Here is an 18,449-nt window from a genome sequence, read left to right on the forward strand (position 1 = left end):
TGGGGGACTTACTGCTATTGGCCCTTTGTGACCAGGTGACCTTAGATGCCGGGTATATAGGGCGGGATATGTCACTAGCTAAGCCACGCCCCCTGAGGAAGGAATGTATATACCAAAACTTGTGTTGGGGAACGAGTGCTGACGCAACTATCAGTGACAATGACGGGTAACTAACACCTTTATAGCATATACTATTTCTTCACTTTCATTAATGCTACCATGTGTGTTGAGCAGAGTAGGTTGGGCTCTTTCCCTGGTTGTAGTCTATTGTACTGATGGGGTGGTTACCGCTGCTGATGTCCACTAGGATGTATACTAACCTGGGATTATATTGAGCCATTCATTCTAGCTCCATATCGTTGGTTGTCTGTAGATATTAGATATGCTAGCGTACCTGCTATACAGTACCCTTTTGTTTTGGTATTTCTGCATCAGCACTTAGCTTGGATTAATCTTTGAATTACCTCGCATCAATACACTTGTATATGCGCTATATTGTTCTCTGTGTTCCTTGTTTTTAATATTTTATATGTGTGTGATTAATCAATAATAAAGTTTTTCACTTTTCTATAGATCAGAATTGACTCTTTGTTCTCCATGGTTCAATATCCCTCTCAAGACATGCAGTTCTTTGTCCTGTTATAGTGAGATATTGGGCCACTGATTTGGGCTAGGAAAATAAGTACATGTTGTGAATCTCCATCGGCGTATCTGTCAGCCACTGTACAGAGTACGGATGTTTCCGGAACTGGGTGTCCCAACTAGCCCAAATTTGGTCTAATTAGAAAGCCAATTTTAAAATAAGCTGGATGTGTTATGATTCTGACATGTTCGGGAACGAAAATACAAGAATTATAAGAATTGTTGGAGAAAACTGTACAGCTGAGGGCGATGTTAACTCAACCCCTTTAGTAATGTCACGAGGCTGCAGTTTATAAGTTTCTACACTTAACCCAGCCTTTAGTTTTGCTTGAGGAGCTGTACTATGCACTGGGACATCTGGGCTCTGCCTGCCAGCATGAGTTTGCCTGAAATGATCTGAGAACATGTGAGTTTAACCTTTTCTCATTTAATCTTCGGACCCGTTTAATCGAAGCTGGTGGCAGCATACCTTATTCTGTACCTTTGGGACTCATTGTAGCGACGGCAGCGTTGATAATTATTGTTCCTGCCTGAGTGGGAGTAGTAATATCGCCTCGGTGCAGCGTGCCCAATAGCCAGTACATACCAGTACATAGCAGGCAGCCTTTCTGGCGACTAATTACCCTAGGTGCAGTACCTAATCTGACCTGAGGGTAAGGGGGCGCCAGAGAGCTGCAAGTTTTCAAGCGGAGCTGTAAAGCGGGATATACGGTACATAAATCCCTGCAGTTTGTGGTATATTGTAGAGCAGTGGGATAACTAAAATAAGCCCCTGCTGTAAATCATGAGGTCCTTAGCCTTGTGTGTGTTTTCATCACAGTGTAGCTGTGAAGGGATAACTAAGATAAGCCCCCCTGCACATGTGATAGCCGTCTGTTGGCCTAAGGTTACCCAGATCTGTGACGTAGGGGTGACCGTCACTGTGTGAATCGTGACATAGATGTAAAGAAGAAAACTAAATACTATAAAATAATAAATCTCATATGTTTCCCTTATCGCCAGTAATTGTGTTATTACAGGGGATTTTTATGATGTTACATCGGATCATATTCTTCTCATTCAGGTTTCTACAATATCGGATCCTCTTAGTGAAGATCTTCTACATAAGAACATTTTCCTGATTTATCCATCACAGATGGATATGGGCAGAGACAAGATGGTGGAGAGGATATTACACCTCAACCTAGAGATTCTCTTCCGTCTTACTGGAGAGGTGAGAGATTCTGATGACGTCACATTACATCATTCTTATCTATGGGAATTACAGTTGGACAGAACTGGAGAGGTGACGAGGACTCTGGAAATGTCTGTAATGAGATTTATTAACGTGTCTCTCCATAACCAGGATTACACAGTAGTGAAGAAGTCATCTAAGGAGCACTGTCAGGACCCTGTGTCTGAGGGATGGGGAAGACCCCTGAGCCCAATCACGGAGCCTCCATCTCACCCTCTGATACATGAGGACATCAATGACCAAAAGATCCTAGAACTTACCTACAAGATGATTGAGCTGCTGACTAGAGGTGACACTGCTGGGAATACTGGGACATTATAGAGTAACTAGCTATTGAACCCGTTCTACGCCCGGCTGGCGAGCATTTATATTGGTATATGGTCTCCATCCTGGTATGTGCAGCCCCCATCCTGCACCCCCTTCCTGTCATGTGCGTCCCCCATCTTGTGCCCTCATCCTGTTTTGTGCGCCTCCTTGTCATGTGCTATTCTCTTCCTGTGCCCTCATCCTGTCATGTGCTCCCATCCTGCGCCCCAATTCTGGTATGTGCTGACCCCATCCTGGTATGTGCTACTCCAATTCTGCGACCCCATTCTGTCATGTGCTCTTCCCATCCTGCACCCCCATTCTGTCATGTGCTCTTCCCATCCTGCACCCCCATTCTGTCATGTGCTGCACCCATTCTGCTCCCCCATTCTGCCTCTATAGCATAAGGCAGCCCCCATAGGCAGACTCTGTAGTATAGGGCAGCCCCCCAGAAGCAGACTCTGTAGTATAAGGCAGCACCCCCTCACAGGCCTACTCTGCAGTATAAGGAAGCACCCCTACACAGGCAGACCCTGTGTTACAAGGCAGCACCCCCTCACAGGCAGACTCTGTAGTATAAGGCAGCACCCCCCCCCCCCAGCAGGTAGACTCTGTAATATAAGGCAGCCCCCATAAAGAAAAACAATAAATAAATACTCACCTCTCTTCTTCCTGGTTTCTGCGCTGCTCCCGCTCTCCTCCAGACCGTGGCTCTGGGCAGTGATGTCATCACGCCCCCTTTTTAGTGTCAGCGTCGGTGACATCAGACGCTGACAGGGGGATGATGGGAGAAGGAGCGTAGTGCTCCTTCCCTCATCAATGCGGTCAGCTGTATCAGCTAGATGCCGATACAGTTGACCCTGCAATGACAGGTGGGGGGCCCGCCTGCTCAGGGGCCCATAGCGGCTGGGTGGCAGAGCAGGGAAATCGATTTTCCCTGCTCTGCCTCAGAATGTATCTGTATCGGCGCGCTGTGCACGCCAATACAGTTACAGTAGCGTAGCTCTGGGTGGGCCCCTCTGATCTCCGGGCCCAGGGCGATGGCCCCCTTTGCCCCACGGTAGCTAAGGTACTGCCGGATGCGTCACTCTGTCGGGTCCAGACTGCACCGGCGCGTCATGCTTGTGCATTATATGATGGCTTCAGACAGTGACGCTCCTAGCATTATATTATAGATAATGTGAAGGGATCGAGGTGATGACGGTATCATTGTCTGTGTCAGGTTCCTATAAGGTGTCAGGATGCCGCTGTCTATTTCTCCATGGATGAGTGGGAGTATTTAGAAGGACACAAAGATCTGTACAAGGACGTCATGATGGAGGTTCCCCAGCCCCTCACATCACCAGGTAATAGACAGGACTAAATACACACGGCCTATAATTATCTGTATGTAAAGAATAAATTCAGTCCCTGTATGTGCTTCCTCCAGATCTATCCAGTAAGAGGACAACACCAGAGAGATGTCCCCGTCCTCTTCTTCCACAGGACTGTAAACAGGAAGATCCCAATGTTCCTCAGGATCATCAGGTAGATAATCTAATAATAATAATCTTTATTTTTATATAGCACTAACATATTCCGCAGCGCTTTACAGTTTTGCACACATCATCACTGTCCCCGATGGGGCTCACAATCTTGAATCCCTATCAGTATGTCTTTGGAATGTGGGAGGAAACCGGAGTGCCCGGAGGAAACCCACGCAAACACAGAGAGATCATACAAACTCCTGGCAGATGTTGTCCTGGGTGGGATTAGAACCCAGGACCCCAGTGCTGCAAGGCTGTAGCTGCATGGATATGGAGGTAGATGGAGAGAAGGTGTCATAAGATCTCCCCTATGATGAGTAGACGGCTATGAAGGTCTTGTGCTCAGTCTTGTTTTATCCCCCAGTATTATATGTTTTATACTTGTGTAATGAGGACGGTGGAGATGGCAGGATTAGAGCTGATCATAGATGTGACTTCTCCATCTTTCTATGACTTTTAAAATATTTGTTTCAGGGTGCTGGTTACGAAAATTGCACAGGCGGCCATGCCATTTTTTTCCTAAAAAAATCTTTTATTAAAAACATGTACAGTAATTTTCACACACACTGTGTTAATTGTATTTGTCACTGACCTCTATATATCTACCTATTCTATACGTATTTACTGTATGTAATCCATGTCTTCTATCCTGCAGTGATTTTAGAGCAGGGGTCCCCAACTCCAGTCCTCAAGGCCCACCAACATGTCATGTTTTCAGGATTTCCTTAGTCTTGCCCAGGTAATAATTGCATCACCTGTGCAATGCAAAGGAAATCCTGAAAACATGACCTGTTGGTGGGCCTTGAGGACTGGAGTTGGGGACCCCTGTTTTAGAGTACACGGCACATGAATTGCCAGCTTTTCTTCTATCTATCTATGTAATATAGAGCTCTGGCAAAAATTAAGAGACCACTGCATAGTTTTATAAAAATCAGCTTGTCTACATGTCTGACAGCCATTCCATTCCAGTGTCAGTTGAATTCCAACCACAGTACACCTCATTCTACTTAATGTGCTTCTGATCAGGTGATCACCTGAACCAAATCTTATTTAATGAAGGAAAGTATAAAAAATACACTGCTGTGGTCTTAACAATCCTCTTGCAATAGGACAAGCTGGAGAGCAAAACAAGTGCCAGTAATATCCCAAAAATAATAGGAAGTTGAAAAGAAAAGGAAAAAAAAGGGCTCAATTCTGGCTTTACTAGCAGAGGGACACAGTGAGCATCATGTTGCCTCCATCCTTAAATTTTTTAAGACAGCAGTCAATTACAACAAGGTAAAGCAGCAGACATTGGGCACAACAAAGCTACAGACCGGCAGAGGGCGAAAATGACTCTCCACTGACCGGGATGACCATCACATTATTACCGTCACATTATTCGAATGTCACTCAGCAACCGAGGACGACATAAAGTGACCTACCAAAGAAATGGCAAATGGCAGCCAAGGTGAAGTGCACGGCAAGAACAGTTTGGAACAGGCTCCTAGATGAAGGCCTCAAATCATGTAAAGCTAGAAAAAAGCCATTCATCAATGAGAAGCAAAGGAGAGCCAGGCTGAAGTGTGCCAAAGACCATAAGGATTGGACCATAGAGGACTGGAGTAAGGTAATCTTCTCTGATGAGTCTAATTTTCAGTTTTGCCCAACACCTGGTTGTCTAATGGTTAGACAGAGACCTGGAGAGGAGTACAAGCCACAGTGTCTTGCACCCACTGTGAAATTTGGAGTAGGTGATGATCTGAGGATGCTTCAGCAAGGCTGGAATTGGGTAGGTGGTTCTTTGCGAAGGACATATGAATCAAGCCACATACAAGGTTATCCTGGCAAAGCAGTTGATTCCTTCTGCTCAGGCAATGTTCCCACCTCTGAGGACTGGTTTTCCAGCAGGACAATGTGCCATGCCACACAGCTAGGTCAATCAAGGTGTGGATGAAGGACCACCACTTCAAATCCCTGTCATGGCCAGCCCAATCTCCAGATCTGAACCCCATTGAAAACCTCTGGAATGTAATCAAGAGGAAGATGGAGAGTCACAAGCCATCAAACAAAGAACTACTTACAATTTTGTACCAGGAGTGGCATAAGGTCACCCAAAAGCAGTGTGAAAGACTGGTGGAAAGCATGCCAAGACGCATGAAAGCTGTTATTAAAAATCATGGTTATTCCACCAAATATTGATTTCTGAACTCTTCCTGCATTAAAACACTAGTATTGTTGTTTCTAAATGATTATGAACTTGTTTTTTTGGCATTATTTAAGGTCTGCAAGCAATGCATTTTTTGTTATTTTTACCATTTCTCATTTTCAAAAAGTAAATACAAAATGAATTGCTTCGAACTACGGAGACATGTTGTCAGTAGTTTATGGAATAAAAGAACAATTTACATTTTACTCAAAAATATACTTATAAAAAGAAAAATCAGACAAACTGAACATTTTGCAGTGGTCTCTTAATTTTTGCCAGAGCTGTATAAACATAGATAGATGTGTGTGTCACTGACATATATGCTGTATATATCTATATATTCTATGTGTTTCTATCTATTCTATTCTAAACTGTCATTCTGTGATATAACCGTACGTGGCACATGAATTGCCGGCTTTTCTTCTTATCTTTCTAATATGTATATATATATATACACATACATACATATACAGTACAGACCAAAAGTTTGGACACACCTTCTCATTTAAAGATTTTTCTGTATTTTTATGACTATAAAAATTGTACATTCACACTGAAGGCATCAAAACTATGAATTAACACATATGGAATTATATGCTTAACAAAAAGGTGTGAAACTGAAATTATGTCTTCTAGGTTCTTCAAAGTAGCCACCTTATGCTTTGATGACTGCTTTGCACACTCTTGGCATTCTCTTGATGAGCTTCAAGAGGTAGTCACCGGGAATGGTTTTCACTTCACAGGTGTGCCCTGTCAGATTTAGTAAGTGGGATTTATTGCCTTATAAATGGGGTTAGGACCATCAGTTGTGTTGTGCAGAAGTCTGATGGATACACAGCTGATAGTCCTACTGAATAGACTGTTAGAATTTGTATTATGGCAAGAAAAAAGCAGCTAAGTAAAGAAAAACGAGTGGCCAACATTACTTTAAGAAATGAAGGTGTCAGTCTGAAAAATTGGGAAGACTTTGAAAGTGTCCCGAAGTGCAGTGGCAAAAGCCATCAAGCGCTACAAAGAAACTGGCTCACATGAGAAACAAATGAAATTATATCTTATATTCTAGGTTCTTCAAAGTAGCCACCTTTTTGCTTTGATGACTGCTTTGCACACTCTTGGCATTCTCTTGATGAGCTTCAAGAGGTAGTTACCGGAAATGGTCTTCCAACAATCTTGAAGGAGTTCCCAGAGATGCTTAGCACTTGATGGCCCTTTTGCCTTCACTCTGTGGTCCAGCTCACCCCAAACCATCTCGATTGGGTTCAGGTCTGGTGACTGTGGAGGCCAGGTCATCTGGCACAGCACTTCATCACTCTCCTTGGTCAGATAGCCCTTACACAGCCTGGAGGTGTGTTTGGGGTCATTGTCCTGTTGAAAAATAAATGATGGTCCAACTAAACGCAAACCGGATGGAATAGCATGCCGCTGCAAGATGCTGTGGTAGCCATGCTGGTTCAGTATGCCTTCAATTTTGAATAAATCCCCAACAGTGTCACCAGCAAAGCACCCCAACACCATCACATCTCCTCCTCCATGCTTCACGGTGGGAACCAAGCATGTAGAGTCCATCCGTTCACCTTTACTGCATCGCACACAGACACGGTGGTTGGAACCAAAGTTCTCAAATTTGGACTCATCAGACCAAAGCACAGATTTCCACTGGTCTAATGTCCATTCCTTGTGTTCTTTAGCCCAAACAAGTCTCTTCTGCTTTTTGCCTGTCCTTAGCAGTGGTTTCCTAGCAGCTATTTTACCATGAAGGCCTGCTGCACAAAGTCTCTTCTTAACAGTTGTTGTAGAGATGTGTCTGCTGCTAGAACTCTGTGTGGCATTGACCTGGTCTCTAATCTGAGCAGCTGTTAACCTGCGATTTCTCAGGCTGGTGACTCAGATAAACTTATCCTCAGAAGCAGAGGTGACTCTTGGTCTTCCTTTCCTGGGGCGGTTCTCATGTTAGCCAGTTTCTTTGTAGCGGTTGATGGTTTTTGCCACAGCACTTGGGGACACTTTCAAAGTTTTCCCAATTTTTCAGACTTTCTGACCTTCATTTTGATGGCCACTCGTTTTTCTTTACTTAGCTGCTTTTTTTTTCTCCATAATACAAATTCTAACAGTCTATTCAGTAGGACTATCAGCTGTGTATCCACCAGACTTCTGCTCAACACAACTGATGGTCCCAACCCCATTTATAAGGCAAGAAATCCCACTTATTAAACCTGACAGGGCACGCCTGCGAAGTGAAAGCCATTCCCGGTGACTACGTCTTGAAGCTCATCAAGAGAATGCCAAGAATGTGCAAAGCAGTCAAAGCAAAAGGTGGCTACTTTGAAGAACCTAGAATGTAAGACACATTTTCAGTTGTTTCACACTTTTTGGTTAAGTATATAATTCCACATGTGTTAAGTCATAGTTTTGATGCCTTCAGTGTGAATGTAAAATTTTCATAGTCATGAAAATACAGAAAAATCTTTAAATGAGAAGGTGTCCAAACTTTTGGTCTGTACTGTATATTTGTGTGTGTGTGTGTGTGTGTTTTTGATGAATATGAAATGGCCGCAGGTTCTGTCCCCTGTGAATACAAATTTTAAAAAACTGACAGTCACATCCAAACATAGAATAAGTGCGAACAGGTGCTGAACCTAGAGTCACCAACTCATATATAGTCAAATAAGGCAGCATACTGCGGCGCTAAAACATGCAAACATGAAACATGAAAATTGAACTGCATTACTGCACTAGAAGTATGAAAAAATGAGAATGAGAGCGTTTAGTGCATAAATTGGCCAATTCATGTGTACCTGGTAGCCACACTAGGGCATCTCTCGTATACCATGTCCTAAACTTTCATTTCCTCGCTGAGAATAAACGTCTTCATCTGAATGGGTACATGTGAAACCTCTGTTTCCCCTGTGAAATCCCAAAGAGATTCTAAAAACATGATGTGTTGGGGACCACGATGACTGGGAACACTGCTCTAGATTTAGAGGATGCCCCCTTGTCACCATTGCAGGCCTACTCCATCACAGCGCTCCTACACTGAGGCATAATCCATCCACATGACTGTCCACATGCAGGTCCCGTCCTGGGGGTTTTAGGCCGGGTGCCCGCCACCGTCTGTTGAACACACGTTACACAGCATCATGCACACACATCACACAGCACCATGCACACACGTCACACAGCACCATGCATACACGTCACACAGCACCATGCACACTCGTCACACAGCACCATGCACACTCGTCACACAGCACCATGCACACTCGTCACACAGCACCATGCACACTCGTCACACAGCACCATGCACACTCGTCACACAAGCACCATGCACACTCGTCACACAAGCACCATGCACACTCGTCACACAAGCACCATGCACACTCGTCACACAAGCACCATGCACACTCGCCACACAAGCACCATGCACACAAGTAAAGCAGCACACATGAAACAAGTGCAGTTAACACAAAAAATACAGTACAGAATAAACACAGCACAAACACATTCTAAACATGAAGTCCCATTATTGCTTAATTACCTCATCCGATCCTGTCTTCATTCCACCACGATGCATCCTGCACCTAAATGGTAAGCTCCGCCTCCAACATCACTAATCTCGGCCCCCAGGGCAATGAATTTCAAGAAGTCTGCAAAGTCTCCCATATTAAATACGTCGTATACAGCATGAGAAGAGGAGCTGGAGTGTGAAGCAGCCATAGATCTACCCTCAGAGGACATCCTGCTGCCAGCGCCACACGCCTGAGAAGGACGGGGTGCTCACTGCAGGAGCTGTCAGGGAATGGAGATGTCTCACTCTCTCAGCAAGAGCCCACTAGGGATTTTACCGATATCCCGCCAGGCCAGTCCGACCCTGTTCTTAGATGCCATGTTTGCTTTTGACAGCAGCAAGTGGTTAAACTGCCGGGGTTTTTGTTATACCTGCACCTGTGCCATCCCTGCAGTGTACATCTATGTTATAGAAAATGAGTCTATGAGAAACGTATTCAGCTGCCGATTCCGAGGAAGAAACTGCTTGTTGTCTGTGGCCTAAATATATAGGTTTTATTAGTAGATGTAAAGAAGAAAGCTAAATACTGTAAACTAATAAATCTAATTTGTTTCCCTTATTATCTCCAGTAATTGTATTATTACAGAGGATTTTTATGATGTTACATCGGCTCATCTTCTCATTCAGGTCTCTACAATATCGGATCCTCTCAGTGATGATCTTCTATATAAGAGAATTTTCCTGATTTACCCATCAATCATTGATATGGACAGAGACAACATGGTGGAGAGGATATTACACCTCACCCTAGAGATCCTCTTCCGGCTTACTGGAGAGGTGAGAGATGCTGATGACGTCACATTACATCATTCTTATCTATAGGAATAACGGATGGACAGAACTGGAGAGGTGAGGACTCTGGAAATGTCTGTAGTGAGATTTATTAATGTGTCTCTTCATAACCAGGATTACACAGTAGCGGAGAAGACCTCTAGTGATCACTGTCAGGACCCTGTGTCTGAGGGATGGGGAAGACCACTGAGCCCAATCATAGAGCCTCCATCTCACCCTCTGATACATGAGGACATCAATCATCAGAAGATCCTAGAACTCCTCTACAAGATGATTGAGCTGCTGACTAGAGAGGTGACAGTGCTGGGAATGCTGGGACAGTATAGAGTAACTAGCTATTGAACTCGTTCTACACCCGGGTGGCAAGCATTTATATTGGTATATAGTGTTCATCCTGGTATGTGCTGCTTCCATCCTGCGCCCTAATCTTGTCATGTGTTACTACCATCTTCCTGCACCCCCTTCCTGTCATGTGCAGCCCATCCTGCACCCCTTCCTGTCATGTGCAGCCCCCATCCTGCGCCCTCATCCTGTTTTGTGTGCTTCTTTCTTGTCGTGCTATTCTCTTCCTGTGCCCTCATCCTGTCATGTGCTCCCATCCTGCGCCCCAATTCTGGTATGTGCTGACCCCATCCTGGTATATGCTACTCAAATTCTGTGACCCTATTCTGTCATGTGCTACACCCATTCTCCGCCCCCATTCTGTCATAAGGCAGCCCCCACAGGCAGACTCTAGTATAAGGCAGCAACCCCCACAAGCAGACTCTGTAGTATAAGGCAGCATCCCCCACAAGCAGACTCTGTAGTGTAAGGCAGCACCCCCCACAAGCAGACTCTGTAGTGTAAGGCAGCACCCCCCACAAGCAGACTCTGTAGTATAAGGCAGCACCCCACAACAGATAGACCCAGTAATATAAGGCAGCCCCCATAAAGAAAAACAATAAATAAATACTCACCTCTCTTCTTCCTGGTTCCTGCGCTGCTCCGTCTCACGTCCAGACCGCGGGCGCCGGGCAGTGATGTCATCATGCCCATTTGTCAGCGTCGGTGATGTCAGACGCTTACAGGGGGGTGATGGGAGAAGGAGCGTAGCGCTCCATTCCTCATCAATGCAGTCAGCTGCATCAGCTAGATGCCGATACAGCTGACCCTGCAATGACAGGTGGGGGGGCCTGCCTGCTCAGGGCCCCATAGCAACCGGGTGGAAGAGCAGGGAAATCGATTCTCCCTACTCTGCCTCAGAATGTATCTGTATCGGCGCGCTGTGCAGGCCAATACAGTTACAGTAGCGTAGCTCCGGGTGGGCCCCCTCTGAGCACCGGGTCCAGGGCAATGGCCCCCTTTGCTCCCCCCCCATCACCCCCCCCCCCCCCTTCCCGGTAGCTACACTACTGCCGGATGCATCATTCTGTGGGGTCCAGACTGCGCAGGCGCGTCGTGCTTGTGACACTGCTAGCATTATATTATTGATGCTGTGAAAGGATCGGGGGATGACGGTATCCTTGTATGTGTCAGGTTCCTATAAGGTGTCAGGATGTCTCCGTCTATTTCGCCATGGAGGAGTGGAAGTGTTTAGAAGGACACAGAGATCAGTACAAGGACGTCATGATGGAGGTTCCCCAGCCCCCCACATCACCAGGTAATAGACAGGACTAAATACACGTGGCCTATAATTATCTGTATGTAAAGAATGAATTCAGTCCCTGTATGTGTTTCCTCCAGATCTATCCAGTAAGAGGACAACACCAGAGAGATGTCCCCGTCCTCTTCTTCCACAGGACTGTAAACAAGAAGATCCCCATGTTCCTCAGAATCATCAGGTAGATGGAGAGGGGTCATGAGATCTCCCCTATGATGTGTAGACGGCTGTGAAGGTCTTGTGCTCAGTCTTGTTTTATCCACCAGTATTATATGTTTCTCTAGTCACCTTCCACGGCAGCCACTTCGGAGGTTGTCTTCCCCGCCCTAATAGGGGACAGGAACACAAGAGGTTAAATACCCCTCCCCTTCCTGCACTGCCAGTGTTTTCCTGTCCCCTATGGGGCATGAGGAGATTCTGAAGGGGCTGCCGTGGCCGGCGACGGAGCTCCACTTACCGAGAAAGCCAGGCGGCATGGAGGTCGGGCTTCCCTCCTCAAATATTGCTGCTCCCGTATCCTCTCTTCGGAGGGACTCGGGACCTTCCCGCCCCTCCGGCGCTCCCTTCGGGAGTAATACGGGGCGGTGACGTGCTTGCCGGGGGCCTCCTGCAGCCCCCCGGTTCCCTCCTCCTATGGCTGCAGCGCTGGAGGTGGCGTGCGTCCCGGGCTGTGGCCGGAGGCCTGACTACTTCCGGGTTAACGCGCGTCACTTCCGGTTCAATCAGGAAGCGTTCCATGGAGCGCACGCCGGCCTTCAATGGCGTCCGGGCAGCAAAACACGCCATACAACAGCGTTTTTGGGGGCGTTCCAGGACCCTACCCCAATCGGGCAACATGTGGGGGGAGGAGCACTATCACGCTGGGACCACCGATCCTTTATAAAGAGATCCGGGTAGCAAGGTAAGCTGTGTCTGACTGTTACAAACTGACGGACATGGACGGTGACAGACCCCCTTGCTCTGCATCTGCAGATGCCAGCGTTCCCCCTCCTACCAAAGTAAGTAGCAGGTGTCGGGCCCAGCTATCCCTTATATACATATGTGCATTCATGTATATATGTATATGTAGCTATATACCTCTAAGTGGCTTAGCAACCCCTCTCTCTCTCTCTCATAGGGAGAAAAGGTTTCTGATCCTAAAAAGTCAAGCCGCAAATGTAAAGTGTGTACGACCAAACTCCCATCAACATACGGGAAAAAGCTCTGCCAATCCTGTACGGATGAGGTCCTACGTGCTGAACAACCCTCGCTGCTGGATAGCATCAGATCCCTCATTAAAGATGAGGTCCATTCTTCTATGGCTACCTTCTCACAGATGTCGGTGCCTCAGTCACCCCCTCCAAAAAAGAGGAAAAAAGCCCCAGTAGAATCCGACCTGGACTCGGGAGAGATCCAGTCCTCAGGTTCAGAGGATAACTGGGAAAACGAAGGCTCCACTTCTACCCCCACCTGTTAATCAGAAAGCAAAAAATATTATTTTAACTCTGAGGACATGGGTGACCTAATCAGTTTAGTAAGAGGCACCATGGGGGTAGAGGATGAGGAAGTTACACTCACAGTACATGATGAGATGTTTGAGGGTCTGAAACCCAAAGATCAAAAAGGGTTTCCAGTACATAAGAATTTACGAGATCTAATTCTGCATGAATGGGACCTCCCTGAAAAACGTCTGACTGTACCATCGGAACTAAAAAACCGGTACCCATTGGATGGGGATAACTCCTTATGGGAGACCCCGAAAGTGGATGTACAGGTGTCCAGGGTAACTAAAAAAACTGCCCTTCCCTTTGAGGACTCTTCGCAACTCAAGGATCCGATGGATCGTAAAATAGAGAGTTTATTAAAAAAGGTCCTGGGACACCTCCACAAATCTGCTAAAGTCTAATATAGCCTCTACTTGCTTGGCCAGATCTCTATTTATCTGGTTACGCAAACTTGAGGATCACTTGACACAAGGCACCCCAAGAGAGGAGATTTTAGACTCCCTACCCTTGCTACAGAAAGCAACGGGGTTCCTAGCCGATGCTTCTGCTGAATCGGTTCGAGTAGCCGCGAAAGCTGCCGTTCTCTCTAACTCGTCCAGGAGAGCACTCTGGATAAAATCCTGGGGAGTCGATTTTGTCTCCAAGTCCAAATTATGTAGCATACCCTTTCAGGGTCATAATGTATTTAACTACCGCTTGCGGCCGGAAATGACGTCATCGCCGACCCCCGTCACATGATCGGGGGTCGGCGATGCGTCTCCATTGTAACCATAGAGGTCCTTGAGACCTCTATGGTTACTGATCGCCGGTGGCTGTGAGCGCCACCCTGTGTTCGGCGCTCACAGCACACCTGCATTTCTGCTACATAGCAGCGGCGATCGAGTTGTGCCTGCTTCTAGCCTCCCATGGAGGCTATTGAAGCATGGCAAAAGTAAAAAAAAAAAAAAAGTTGAAGAAAAATGTTAAAAAAATAAAAAAAATATAAAAGTTTAAATCACCCCCCCTTTCGCCCCAATCAAAAAAAATCAATAAAAAAATATCAAATCTACACATATTTGGTATCGCCGCGCTCAGAATCGCCCGATCTATCAATTAAAAAAAAGCATTAACCTGATCGCTAAACAGCGTAGTGGGGAAAAAATTCGAAACACCAGAATTACGTTTTTTTGGTCGCCGCGACATTGCATTAAAATGCAATAACGGGCGATCAAAAGAACGTATCTGCACTGAAATGCAATTATTAAAAACGTCATCTCGGCACGCAAAAAATAAGCCCTCAACCGACCCCAGATCATGAAAAATGGAGACGCTACGAGTATCGGAAAATGGCGCAATTTTTTTTATTTTTTTTTTAAATTTTTTAGCAAAGTTTGGAATTTTTTTTCACCATTTAGATAAAAAATAACCTAGTCATGTTAGGTGTCTACGAACTCGTACTGACCTGGAGAATCACAATGTCAAGTCAGGTTTAGCATTTAGTGAACCTAGCAAAAAAGCCAAACAAAAAACAAGTGTGGGACTGCACATTTTTTGCAATTTCACCACACTTGGAATTTTTATCCCGTTTTCTAGTACACGACATGCTAAAACCCATGATGTCGTTCAAAAGTACAACTCGTCCCGCACAAAATAAGCCCTCACATGGCCAAATTGACGGAAAAATAAAAAAGTTATGGGTCTGGGAAGGAAGGGAGTGAAAAACGAACACGGAAAAACAAAAAATCCCAAGGTCATGAAGGGGTTAAACGAATCAGTCCGATACAGGAGATTCAAAATGGAGACAGTCAAATCAGTAATTCCCCTCATCGGTCAAAATTGGATGATGGCGACTGTGGACCTGAGGGATGCTTACTACCATGTGCCAATCCATCTAGAGCACAGGAAATTCCTCAGATTCGCAGTCTCCAAGGGTCACCAGATCAAACATTTCCAGTTCAATGTTCTCCCCTTCGGCATCTCATCGGCCCCACGGGTTTTCACAAAGATTATGGCGGAAGCGATAATCTTCATCCGTCAACAGGGAATATGCATAGTCCCGTATTTAAACGACCTGCTTATCATGGCTCCATCTGCCTCCCGTCTGGAAACAGACGTATCAAAGTCCCTAGAGATATTACAAACCCTGGGTTGGATCCCAAATCTGGAAAAATCAGAGGTCCATCCCTCCACAAGAACGAAATTTCTGGGGGTGCTACTGGACTCGGATGTAAGAACATCTTTTCTACCCAAAGGTCATCAAATCAACCTTGTCCGCAAGGTAGCCAAGTTCAGAGGCCAGCGTGCACCGACCCTCAGAGAATCGATGTCTGTACAAGGGTCCCTGACCGCATGTATACAATTGGTCTCCTGGGCCCAAGCTCACACACGAGCTCTCCAGACTTATGTACTCCTACATTCCAGGAGACGACAGACTCCATTGAGTCAGAAGATACTTCTCCCTGGCCATGTGAAATCAGCGCTAAAATGGTGGCTAGATTACCAAAATCTCCAGAGAGGGGTCAGCTGGGACCATCTTCCCCTAAAAACACTCCGCTCAGATGCCAGCAAAAGAGGCTGGGGTGCGGTGGTAGAGGGTTTCCACTTTCAGGGACAATGGACATCGAACATCAGCAGCAGCTCCTCGAATCTAAGAGAATTGAAAGCTGTGGAGGAGGCCCTAAAGGCATCATCTGCACTGATCAAAAATCATCACGTTCGTATTTACTCGGACAATATGACCACAGTAGCCTATCTATGACACCAGGGGGGGACAAAGTATGCCTCTCTAAAAGAAGTAGCTGCAAGAATATTTTTCTGGGCAGAGAAAAACCTTCTATCGGTCACAGCAGTACATCTGAGGGGATTGGACAACACTCAGGCGGATTTCCTCAGCAGGAAAGACGTTCATCCAGGTGAGTGGTCCCTAGACCAAGCAGTGTTTCAGTCCCTAACCGAAAAATGGGGGTACTCCAGAGGTGGATTTATTCGCCAACAGGCAAAATGCGAAGGTAGAAACATTTTTCTCCCTTCATCACAGAGAGAAGGCAGAGGGAATAGATGCCTTTTCACACCAGTGGAAATTCAACCTTGCATATGCCTTTCCTCCTATTCCCATGCTGGCAAAAACTCTGCAAAAAATCAGGACAGACGAAGTGACCACAATCTTGATTGCCCCATTGTGGCCCGGGAGGAGTTGGTACGGCGCCCTATTAGCTATGGCCCTGGAAGGTCCCTGCCTTCTACCTCAAAAGACCGATCTCCTACACCAGGGTCCCCTACTACATCCGGACCTAAACAGGTTAAACTTGGCGGCATGGCTACTGAAGCCACAATCTTAAAAGCTAAAGGACTCTCAGATGACGTAATCCAGACCCTTCAAAAAAGCAGAAAGGCGGTAACCAATGCCATCTACACTAAGGTCTGGAAAAAATTTACGTCCTTGTGCTCCCCAGAAGTTCCAGACCCCTTCAATTCTGATATAGCGAGGATCTTACAATTTTTACAGAAGGGCTTGGATATAGGCCTTACCCATAGCACACTCAAAGTGCAAGTATCGGCCCTTAGTAGCTTTTTTGACTCGAATCTAGCCAATCACCGCTGGATCAAGCGATTTATGACAGCCGCATCCAGAATTCGTCCTACACTCCGTAATAGGGTACCCTCCTGAGACCTCAGTACTGTACTTAACGCACTAACCCAGGATCCATTTGAACCCCTGGATACCTTAACCATAAAAAACTTAACTTTGAAAACAGTCTTTCTAGTCGCAATCACTACGGCTAGACGTATTGGTGAATTACAGTCCCTGTCAATACAGGAACCCTATCTAATAATAATAATTTTTATTTATATAGCGCCAACATATTCCGCAGCGCTTTACAAATTATAGAGGGGACTTGTACAGACAATAGACATTACAGCATAACAGAAATACAGTTCAAAACAGATACCAGGAAGAATGAGGGCCCTGCTCGCAAGCTTACAAACTATGGGGGATAACGGTCACTGCGGATAGCATTGTACTAAAACTAGACCGATCCTTTTTACCTAAGGTGGTCTTGAATTTCCACAGAGATCAGGACATTCTACTACCTTCTTTTTGCCCAAACCCCTCCAACCCTAAAGAACAGACCTTCCACACCTTGGATGTTCGCAGGGTGATCCTATTTTACTTACAAAAAACTGAAACCTGGCGAATTGATCAAAATGTATTCATTCAGTTCTCGGGACGAATCAAGGGAAAGAAGGCGGCAATAAACACCATCGCAAACTGGATCAGTCTATTTGCTTGGCTTATTCATCACAGGGACTGGATCCACCTGCCTCTCTGAAAGCACACTCTACCCGAGCAATGGCAACATCGTGGGCAGAGAGGGGGAATGCCTCATCAGAGCAGATATGCAGAGCCGCCACCTGGTCGTCCATCCATACGTTCACCAGACATTACCGGCTAAATTTCAATAGGGATTTTAACATTTGGCAGACGTGTTCTGCAGGCTGTAGTCCCTCCCTAGAGAAATTAGCTGTTGGTATTACTCCGAAGTGGCTGTCGTGGAAGGTGACTAGAGAAAATAGAATTATTCTTACCGTTAATTCGGTTTCTAGGAACCTTCCACGACAGCACTAATTTCCCTCCCTACCTGATATTCTTATTGGATGATTCCTGCACTTTTGTGGTAACTATACATGCTACTGTGTCCAGGAAAACACTGGTGGTGCAGGAAGGGGAGGGGTATTTAACCTCTTGTGTTCCTGTCCCCTATTAGGGCGGGGAAGACAACCTCTGAAGTGGCTGTCGTGGAAGGTTCCTAGAAACCGAATTACCAGTAAGACTAATTCTATTTTTATACTTGTGTAATGAGAACGGTGGAGATGGCAGGATTAGAGCTGATCATAGATGTGACTTCTCCATCTGTCTGTGACTTTTACAATATTTGTTTCAGGGTGAAGATCTGACCCATATTAATACTACAGAGACATATGTGAGGGGTGATGACTGGTGTAAAGAGGAGATTCCTACATATGACTACCCAGGTGAGTAGTGACCACTAAATGCAGAGAAGTCACAGATTCTTCTCAGTTTCCGTCTGTGGC

The 18,449-nt window shown here is 45.8% G+C and overlaps 1 protein-coding gene across 1 annotated transcript in view; it reads left to right on the forward strand.

Moving 5' to 3' along the window:
- LOC138663160 (uncharacterized) overlaps positions 1-18,449 on the forward strand; it is a 93,817-nt gene that overhangs the window by 69,414 nt on the left and 5,954 nt on the right. Inside the window, exons 2-10 of the mRNA XM_069749307.1 lie at positions 1,706-1,855; positions 1,988-2,165; positions 3,405-3,528; positions 3,612-3,709; positions 10,089-10,238; positions 10,368-10,547; positions 11,769-11,892; positions 11,976-12,073; positions 18,299-18,389. Coding sequence (XP_069605408.1) covers positions 3,444-3,528; positions 3,612-3,709; positions 10,089-10,238; positions 10,368-10,547; positions 11,769-11,892; positions 11,976-12,073; positions 18,299-18,389 — 826 coding nt within the window. The 5' untranslated portion in view covers positions 1,706-1,855; positions 1,988-2,165; positions 3,405-3,443. The remainder of the gene's footprint in view (positions 1-1,705; positions 1,856-1,987; positions 2,166-3,404; positions 3,529-3,611; positions 3,710-10,088; positions 10,239-10,367; positions 10,548-11,768; positions 11,893-11,975; positions 12,074-18,298; positions 18,390-18,449) is intronic.

The sequence above is a fragment of the Ranitomeya imitator genome, chromosome 2 (genome assembly GCF_032444005.1).
Source record: "Ranitomeya imitator isolate aRanImi1 chromosome 2, aRanImi1.pri, whole genome shotgun sequence".
NCBI lineage: Eukaryota > Metazoa > Chordata > Amphibia > Anura > Dendrobatidae > Ranitomeya > Ranitomeya imitator.